Source organism: Portunus trituberculatus, chromosome 39 (assembly GCF_017591435.1).
Source record: "Portunus trituberculatus isolate SZX2019 chromosome 39, ASM1759143v1, whole genome shotgun sequence".
Classification (NCBI taxonomy): Eukaryota; Metazoa; Arthropoda; class Malacostraca; order Decapoda; family Portunidae; genus Portunus; species Portunus trituberculatus.
Window position 1 is genome coordinate 1,532,501 of NC_059293.1, and position 10,000 is coordinate 1,542,500.

At 43.0% G+C, this 10,000-nt stretch overlaps 1 protein-coding gene across 1 annotated transcript in view; it reads right to left on the bottom strand.

The window, feature by feature from the left end:
* The window catches only part of LOC123515556, a 1,160,229-nt gene that overhangs the window by 1,058,562 nt on the left and 91,667 nt on the right, over positions 1–10,000 (bottom strand). The window contains exon 2 of the mRNA XM_045274292.1: positions 342–383. Coding sequence (XP_045130227.1) covers positions 342–383 — 42 coding nt within the window. The remainder of the gene's footprint in view (positions 1–341; positions 384–10,000) is intronic.

Sequence of the window (10,000 nt, forward strand, 5' to 3'; positions counted from 1 at the left end):
GATGAATTGACCAGCTGGTACAATGGTAGGTGTCTTAAACTATGTTCTTGGCAATTACGTGAAAATCGTATGTATTAGTGAAAGGTTTGAGACATTCACAACCACTCAACTCTCCTCACCTGTCACGCACGCTGAAAGTTTGCCAGCACAGGATTAATGATTAAAAAAATATCGAGTTAAGACGTCAAAAAGGTATTGAAAGTGAATAGCGTTAACTGACTTATGTCCTTTGATCCTTTGTTAAGACTGGCAATTAATAGCCTGCAAAGTAGTTTCTCGGTCATGGAGGGCGCGCTAATTCCGTGTCTCCTGCAATGCTAAATGTTGGTCACACTCCTTACCTTTAGTCTCCGCGGTGTTCCGCTCTGCTGCCGCAACATGACCTGCGAAGAAGGAACATATTGAACAGATGCGCTGACCCACAAGGTATCACCAATTAATATAAAGTGCCTGCCAATACAAGACAGGTCATTTGAATTTGTAACAAGCACAGAATATCATTGACCTTCTAAAACATAAACAGATGATCTTAAAATTTGTATCGTTTTCAGTCTTTGTTCCAACATTCAAAGCACTGTTGGCAAACACACACACACCAAAAATAGCGATAACAAAGTACTTATTCTCTTGCATTGAAGAGTGTACGCCAATGGGTTGTGTTCATAAGAAGTTGTGGCAATCATGACAAAAATAATGATGAAAGAAAGGCTTAAAACCGAGGTTCTCAACTTTTCTCTCGTTAAGAACCCTCTGAGGTATGAGACCATCTACCGAAGCCCCAGTGATGTGACAATGAGCAGAATGTTAATTTGGTGACTGACACTGACTCAATATGCAATGACTAGCCATGTAAGCACCCCTGGAATGTTAATTTGGTGACTGACACTGATTCAATATGCAATGACTACCCGTGTAAGCACCCCTGGAATGTTAATTTGGTGACTGACACTGACTCGCCATGTAAGCACCCCTGGAATGTTAATTTGGTGAGTGACACTGACTCAATATGCAATGGTACTGCAAAGGATATTATTAAATCAGCCATCTAAGCACCCCTAGAAATCTTGTGAGCCTCTAGGGGCTCACAACTCTCAGGTTGAGAACCCCTGGCTTAGATAGAGGCTTAGGCTCTTTATTAATGATATCAACCAGGCCCAGAACACCAAGTAAGGCGGCGGCGGCAACAACAACAATAACAACAACAACAGCACCATCACCACCAACAACAATAACAACAAAAACACTCTCCTAACCACGCAATGTAAATTTCTCCCTGGAACATTCCACTTCTCCACAAACTTTGCCCCAACATAATTCTTCCCAAATAAAATGAACTAGGTTAGGTGACGTTAGAGGAATTTCATTATAAAAGAAGAGAGATTTTGTAGGTACAATCTACGTGGCTTGAATGTTACACAGGGGTAAGAAAACCCTTCTTTCAACTCCCTCATTTCTGGATAACTCTTTTGATCTTTAACGGGGCTTTTTTTTCTGCCTTTGACCAGTTTCTTCTTCATAAAAAAGATAAAAAAAATATGTCACTGCTTCATGGGGTCTTACATCCTTACTTCACGTCAGTCTTCTACTAATCGCCGCTAACTTCCCTCTCCAAACTTCACGAGATCTTATTCTCATTTAAGTCTATAATTACACATTCCGCGCTAACGTTCATTACAATTTGACTATTCTACCGTATCGGGACACCAGCGTGTTATCGTCAGAAGCAGTTATGTAGGCAGTCATTTTTCAGTCATCCCCTCCCCCCCTTCTCTCTCTCTCTCTCTCTCTCTCTCTCTCTCTCTCTCTCTCTCTCTCTCTCTCTCTCTCTCTCTCTCTCTCTCTCTCTCTCTCTCTCTCTCTCTCTCTCTCTCTCTCTCTCTCTCTCTCTCTCTCTCTCACCTTGTTAATTTGCCCTCCATCCTGGCAGCGATGCGTCAATGTTGGTGCTGAATACATTACGAAAATTGATGGAAACATATCACTATCAACGTTGAATTAAACCCTGACGGAGCAACTGCATGCACCCTTTACCCACAACACTTCACTGCATTCTGACGTACATCTATCTATCTATTCCATCTTCATACGAGGCGACCAAGACACCACCAAAGCATCACACTCAGACACACATCATTAGCTCACGGTCCTTATTCAAAAACGCTCGTCTCTTTCACCACTATTATTTCCAAGGCCACAGAGATGATTAGCGGAGTTTTTCAAGTGTTTCTCCAGTTGGTGATGCAGAAACCTTGTCATTCCGCCTCTTGAAACGTAAAAACACCTTTAAAAAAAACTCGTGTAAATGTGAATAAAGCCTTTTGAAATAGTGGAAGTGAAGCGCAGAAGGGTTTGAGAATACGAGCCTAAGAGAAGAAGGGAAGGTAATGGGAACAAGAGTAGGAGGAGGATAATGGTTTGAAATAAAAGAAGAAGGGAGGAAGGAAGAATAAGGAAGTAAGAAAGTTTTGTAATGAATGAATGAATAAAGGAAAAGAATGGGATGAATGAAGGATGGTTCGGAAAAAAAAACGAGTATTTAGAAGAAAAGGAAGAAGAAAGGAAGAAGAGAGAATTGATAGAAATAGAGAGAGAGAAGAGAGAGAGAGAGAGAGAGAGAGAGAGAGAGAGAGAGAGAGAGAGAGAGAGAGAGAGAGAGAGAGAGAGAGAGAGAGAGAGAGACTTGTCATCCCGTGGTGGAAAGGCTCTCTTGGACCACCCTGTTAATGAAAAACCCAATATATTACACACACATAGCCACAACTTGCCACACACACACTTCAACAGCAAGACCTGACAGTGTGAGTATGTTGAGACCGTCCTTGCAAGTTACCGGTCAAAAAAAAAAATAAATAAATAAGGAAACTCACTCGTATAAACAAGAAGAGAAAGAATTCGCAGGAAATAGTTCATCAGACCTTAAGTGGGTTTGAAAGGAGGTGTTTTTGTCACTGTCCTTTCACAGATTGCCGCTCTCACCTCGACCTGCCCGCCACTCCCTCACTTCCTCCCTCCCTCTTTCCCCCACTCCCTCCCTCACTCACTCACCCACTCCTCCCCGTCTTTCATTAATCCATCCACTCTCAATCCATTCATCTTTCCCTCTTGACAGGACAGAAAACACGCGTGTGAAAGAGAGAGAGAGAGAGAGAGAGAGAGAGAGAGAGAGAGAGAGAGAGAGAGAGAGAGAGAGAGAGAGAGAGAGAGAGAGAGAGAGAGAGAGAGAGAGAGAGAGAGAGAGAGAGAGAGAGAGAGAGAGAGAGAGAGAGAGAGAGAGAGAGAGAGAGAGAGAGAGAGAGAGAGACTTGGTGACCTATGCAGAATTTCAGTAAATTGTGTGTGTGTGTGTGTGTGTGTGTGTGTGTGTGTGTGTGTGTGTGTGTGTGTGTGTGTGTGTGTGTGTGTGTGTGTGTGTGTGTGTGTGTGTGTGTGTGTGTGTGTGTGTGTGTGTGTGTGTGTGTGTGTGTTTCACTGTATGATCTGCTGCAGTCTCTGACGAGACAGCCAGACGTTACCCTACGGAACGAGCTCAGAGCTCATTATTTCCGATCTTCGGATAGGCCTGAGACCAGGCACACACCACACACCGGGACAACAAGGTCACAACTCCTCGATTTACATCCCGTACCTACTCACTGCTAGGTGAACAGGGGCTACACGTGAAAGGAGACACACCCAAATATCTCCATCCGGCCGGGGAATCGAATCCCGGTCCTCTGGCTTGTGAAGTGTGTGTGTGTGTGTGTGTGTGTGTGTGTGTGTGTGTGTGTGTGTGTGTGTGTGTGTGTGTGTGTGTGTGTGTGTGTGTGTGTGTGTGTGTGTGTGTGTGTGTGTGTGTGTGTGTGTGTGTGTGTGTGTGTGTGTGTGTGTGTGTATTTGTGTGAATAGAATGATTTTTGACAAGCGAGGTCCTGATGCGGTGCCAGCGTTAAGGGAATGACTGGCCGGGAAACACACCGTATATTTTATACAGAGTCTGGGAGTTTGAGACACTTTTTTTCTCAGTTTTGCTAGACAAGGATCATATTTTCTTTTCTCATTTCGGAAAAGGAGTAATTCAATTCATCTATAATTTTGTTTTCTTCGTTTTCTTATTTTCTAAACTTTCTTTTATTTTTATAATTTTCCTTCCGCCTCTTCTTATTTAAGGAGGATATCATAATCTACATATTTGAGTTTATATTGCCAGGAGATGCTTTGTACACGTCAGCAGGCCTTTAGCACTCAGCACTCTCCTTACTTCTCTCTTATTTATTTTCCATTCAGTGTGTGGTGTATTGTACCAGTACAATACACCTGCTTGATATTTACTGTTGAAATATTGACACAACTTGAAATGGCAAAAATTTATGGAAGTCACGAAATGCGTCACAAATTAAGCTATTTATAACTACTTGCCATACACTATTGAAATTTCTGATGATCCTTTTATAATTGTACTCGATTGATGCTGGCATTTCATTTTTTTAATTTTTTATAGCCTTTTATTGACCTACATACGTTTGTGCTTCTCCTATATAAAAAGAGCCCTGCACCTTCATTGACTTACGTTTGTGCCTCTCCTACTTAAATAGAGCCCTGCACCTTACTCGGACCTATGCTTGTGCCTCTCCTACATACAAAGATCCCTGCACCTTACAGAAACCTATACTTGTGCCTCTCCTACATACAAGGAACCCTGCGCCTTACCTACTAATCTGGCTGGCACACCTTCCTCGATATAGTCATTGCTGTTTGAACTAGTGACCCACATTGCTGCTGCTCGGAAAAAGATGTAAATGTTTTAGCTCACTGCATCGTTTTTCTCTATTTAGTTCACCCTTCCCGAGATTAAAGAATTAGCAAGAGGGTGCACAAAATGTAACATTCCCCAGAATTTAGCTAATCCTTGGAAATCCTGAGCTTATCTTTTTTTTTTTCTTTTTAACACGGATGTAGCAAAGCGTGTGAGAAATGTAGGAAAAAAAATATTTGTATGTGTGGAAGTTTGTTCGATCAAAATGAATGTGTTGTTTTGGTTATTTATTTTTTTTTAATTTGTGTATTTTGTTCTGGAAGTTCTCTGGGTGTTACCTATGGCTTCTGTTAACCTGTCCTCCTCACGGCATTGTCATTTTACATCTTTAATCATCTATCGGCCATGTAACTAACTATCCATCCATCTATCTTATTTTTTTCTTTCTTTCTTCCTCCTTTCCTAATTTTTATCTATCAGTCATCACATCTATTATCATCTCATGCAAGCGCTATCAAGTGTAGACCAACTGGCTTCCTGCAAGTTTTTCTTATGTTCTTATGTTATCGCTTCATTGCCACCCACCACTACACAATCACCTACTTTCATCAATGCACTGGGAGGTTTCAAGACACCTGTCCTTTGGTTCATTTAACGCTTCCAACTTTATTTGGTGACCAGCATTTCAGTGGGTCTTTTCTTTGCTGTTTTTACTGGCCTTCATCGCTGCGTATTCTACATAATTAACACTTACCAAGCCTTTTTCTCCATGTTGTTGTCCGTTGGTATTAAAATGTCCTGCTTATCATTTCATCCTTGGTTTCTGTTACTCCTTATTTATCCAACATTTATTACTGCATCTCTTCATCCCTACTATTGTCCAACACTTTATGAGCAACTGTCATCACATCTTATTGTCACTCTTACTTCTCATCGACTCATCACTAACTGCCATTCCATTATTGTCACTATAATGTCACTATAGAGGTGGTAACATGTCTCAATGTCACCATCACCACCACCATCACTGTACAAGGTCATCGTCACTATCTTCTTCACATACATCGACTGCAGCTCATCACTACCGTCATTCTCAACAACATTCATTGCCATCACACGCACTTATCTCCATCATCATCACTATACCGGTCACATCACTACTTCTCTTCATTCACTACTATCATTCTCAACATCATCTATTAACAATACCCATCACCATCATTATCACTCTCATCACCATACCATTCACATCACCACTTGTCATTATTCTAGTCAAAAGTATCATCCCCGTGGTGACCTATGACTCCCATCACGCAGCGTCACCATCCGTCACCATCAGTCACCAGCCAGCAGGCAGGGGCGAGTGCGGGATGAATCAGGGCAAGGCAATACAATGGTCGGCCGTCACTCATTGCAACTGTGATACGTTTGTGACTGTCATTACTCATTCCACTCTTTGGTTTTCAAGGGAGTGGTGGATCGTCTCTAGTTTGTCACGATAACACAGGGAAAATGTTCTTATACACGTAATCACTGGCTTCTTTATATACTGCCTGGACTTTTACCACTTATAGCCACCACACGCAAACATTCGCTTTATTATCTACTACACCAATACACCATTGTATAGATTACTGTCATCAGATAATATGTACGCTTAGTTATAACTTTGATTAATATGTTACCAATTACTCTCTTCATTTGTTCTCTACCCGTTTATATATATATATATATATATATATATATATATATATATATATATATATATATATATATATATATATATATATATATATATATATATATATTTGGTGGTGTTTATGTTGATGATTTTCGGGTTGTATTGACGTTACGCTGGCTGATGAATGAAATGATAGTATTGCTAATGAAGAGCATCGTGCCACAGTCCAGGTCAATGACAGTCTTGGTATAGAGGACGCACACACACACACACACACACACACACACACACACACATTATCTCACTCTCCCCCGCTCTCTCTCTCTCTCTCTCTCTCTCTCTCTCTCTCTCTCTCTCTCTCTCTCTCTCTCTCTCTCTCTCTCTCTCTCTCTCTCTCTCTCTCTTAATCATAATCATAATCACAAACATCTTTATAATTGCATTACCTTTAGAGATTCATGCAGTGCTTTAACAGTGTCGCAAAAATTTCCTTCTTCGTCTATGGAAAGAGGACATGGATACCTAACTCCTTTATTTTGGCCATCACACGACAGGTTACGTAGCGCACGGATGTGTTCTGTACCTCACAGTCTTCAACTTGTCTCAATCCATCCTATCACGCGGCACTAAAGAATTATACTTTAAATTTGAGATATAAAGATTAATTACTGATATTGTGCCTGTGTGTGTGTGTGTGTGTGTGTGTGTGTGTGTGTGTGTGTGTGTGTGTGTGTGTGTGTGTGTGTGTGTGTGTGTGTGTGTGTGTGTGTGTGTGTGTGTGTGTGTGTGTGTGTGTGTGTGTGTGTGGCGAGGCGTGTGTTGTGTGTGTGTGTGTGTGTGTGTGTGTGTGTGTGTGTGTGTGTGTGTGTGTGTAATTCTCCTCGGTCGTCTGCTGGTCACCCAGCCAGTCTTCCCCATTACGGAGCGAGCTCAGAGCTCTTCGGGTAGGACTGAGACCATATCAACACACAACACACACCGGGAAAGCGAGGCCACAACCCCTCGAGTTACATCCCGTACCTATTTACTGCTGGGTGAACAGGGCCCACACATTAACAGGCTTGCCCATTTGCCTCGCCGCTTACCGGGACTCGAACCCGGCCCTCTCGATTGTGAGTCGAGCGTGCTAACCACTACGCTACACGGTGTTTGATCTGCTGCAGTCTCTGACGAGACAGCCAGACGTTACCCTACGGAGCGAGCTCAGAGCTCATTATTTCCGATCTTTGGATAGGCCTGAGATCAGGCACACATCACACACCGGGACAACAAGGTCACAACTCCTCGATTTACATCCCGTACCTACTCACTGCTAGGTGAACAGGGGCTACACGTGAAAGGAGACACCCAAATATCTCCACCCGGCCGGGAATCGAACCCCGGTCCTCTGGCTTGTGTGTGTGTGTGTGTGTGTGTGTGTGTGTGTGTGTGTGTGTGTGTGTGTGTGTGTGTGTGTGTAGTTGGGCATTTGGGCGAAATAGCAATTTTCTACCGATCGATAAATTACTGTGTAGTTCTCGTCATTAATAACCTAGCGGGGCATTTATCAGGGTGGAAAAATGCAGCGCGTGGTGAGTGACAGGGGGGGAGAATTTGCTGCCTAACGATATGTATTGACAACGCCGCTGTGCCTTTTACCATCATCTATTTTGTTGTTCAGAGCTCAATATTTTCCAGTGCGTGTACATGGGAATGGTTACGAAACGCCCTTGTATTGGCAGGGAATGATTGTGGACACATGATAATGACAAGTGGCGCCAATAATGATGACAGTGTGGTGATGCAGCACTCAAGGAAAAGCTGGGGCACTGCACGCTGGTGTGGTGAAAGGTTAAAAGATAATAGTACCACTGTGGAGACTGCACGCGCTCTGTGGCTGAGTGGGTCTGATGACCTTGCCTCCTTCCCTTCACGATCCTCCTCTGCTGCTATAACACATCGAACAAAAACGCAGCTGATGTTATTAATGAGTTACAATATGGCGCTGATTCATAACCCATCACATGGAAGGCCAGTGATCCACATGAGTGACCTTTTGAGTCACGTACACGGCCGAATCTCACACGGGATCCAGTGATGCCAAAATGATGCTTGGTGATGAAGTTGTAGTGTATAAATAAGATGTATTTTAAAGGATCTTTTTAAGCGAGAGGGGAAAGCCTGCCAAGGGTAACATAAACCGAAAGAAAAGGCTCACTAAATTGGCAGTCCTCATGCAGGTCAGAGAAGAATTAGCCAAAAAAGGCGATAAATGGACTGAAACCTCCCTCTTAAATAAAGTTGTCATAGGAAGTTTGAAATACAAGAGGAGGTAAGGAGTTCCAGAATGATCTACTGGAACTGTGACTTAGAATGCTCTCCTTACCAAGCTTACCCTGAGTGAATGTTATGCAGACCGGCCCACCACAATTCATCCAAATCAAATTTACGGTTTCACGTTACTGTTCTGTAATGGACGCACGCACAAACTTCTCAGTGGTGTATTGGAGGAAACTATAGGCGTATACTCGAATATGGTTAAAATATTCAGTGATAGATAGGTATCAATAAAATGGATACAACCCTGCACCGCGCTACCCTCTCCGCTCCAGGCCTGATACACTGCAGTCCTCAATACTTATCGCATTATCTGTCCAATAGTTAGCAGCAATCCAATAGTGAGTGTAGCAGCAGCAGCAGCAGCAGCAGCAGCGTCACACGAGGAAACCATCACACACAGCCCACGGCACGCTCAACAACAGGGCAGTGACGCTTCAGGCTTTGCAAGACAGCACGCAAAAACCTGCTGGGCTCGCTTCCTTCATGAAACAATTGTTTTACGGGGAAAAATCCCAAAATAACGCAAACAATTTGTATTGATGAGTGTGTTTGTGCCAAAGAGTGTCTCAGTGATAGAGAAGTGATGCTTCTCGATACAGATATCTATCAATCTATTAGTCTATCTAATACACACACACACACACACACACACACACACACACACACACACACACACACACACACACACGAGAGGTCAAAACATGCCTGAAGAAGTGCAATACAAACAGAGTGCCAGCGAGCCTACAGAAGAGTGGCTGTAGCGAGGGAAGGTTGAGCGGCGGTGGAGGCAATTTGGGCTTATCTCCTGTCACGCTGCAGCCTGTGTTCACCCAACACAGAATTGGTGCGTAAGCGGAGTTGTATCCTCACTACCAGGCAATCCCAGTTAGGCACCGTTAGCCATCAAGGGACGAACACGACTTACTCCCTCTCCCCTACCCACGGAGGAAGCCTTGTTACCTTTAATGTCAGAACACGACAAGATAAGAAGTTAAGGAAAGCTGCAAGAAGCTACCAGGCCTGCACGTGGCACTGCATGAAACACACTTACGTTTTTGTCCCTACAGATTTGTCTCACCGTCTTTTAAAGCTCCCTAATGACTCAGCACATAACTCAATCACTGAGTCCGTTCTATTCATCTGCAAGTGTCTGAGGACCAGTTCCTTCCCATCTCCTTCTTGAACGTCAATGTTTCAAGCCTCAACTCATTCATTCTTGTTCTATCCTGACTGCAACAACACAAAAAAAAAAAAAAAAAAACAAATGG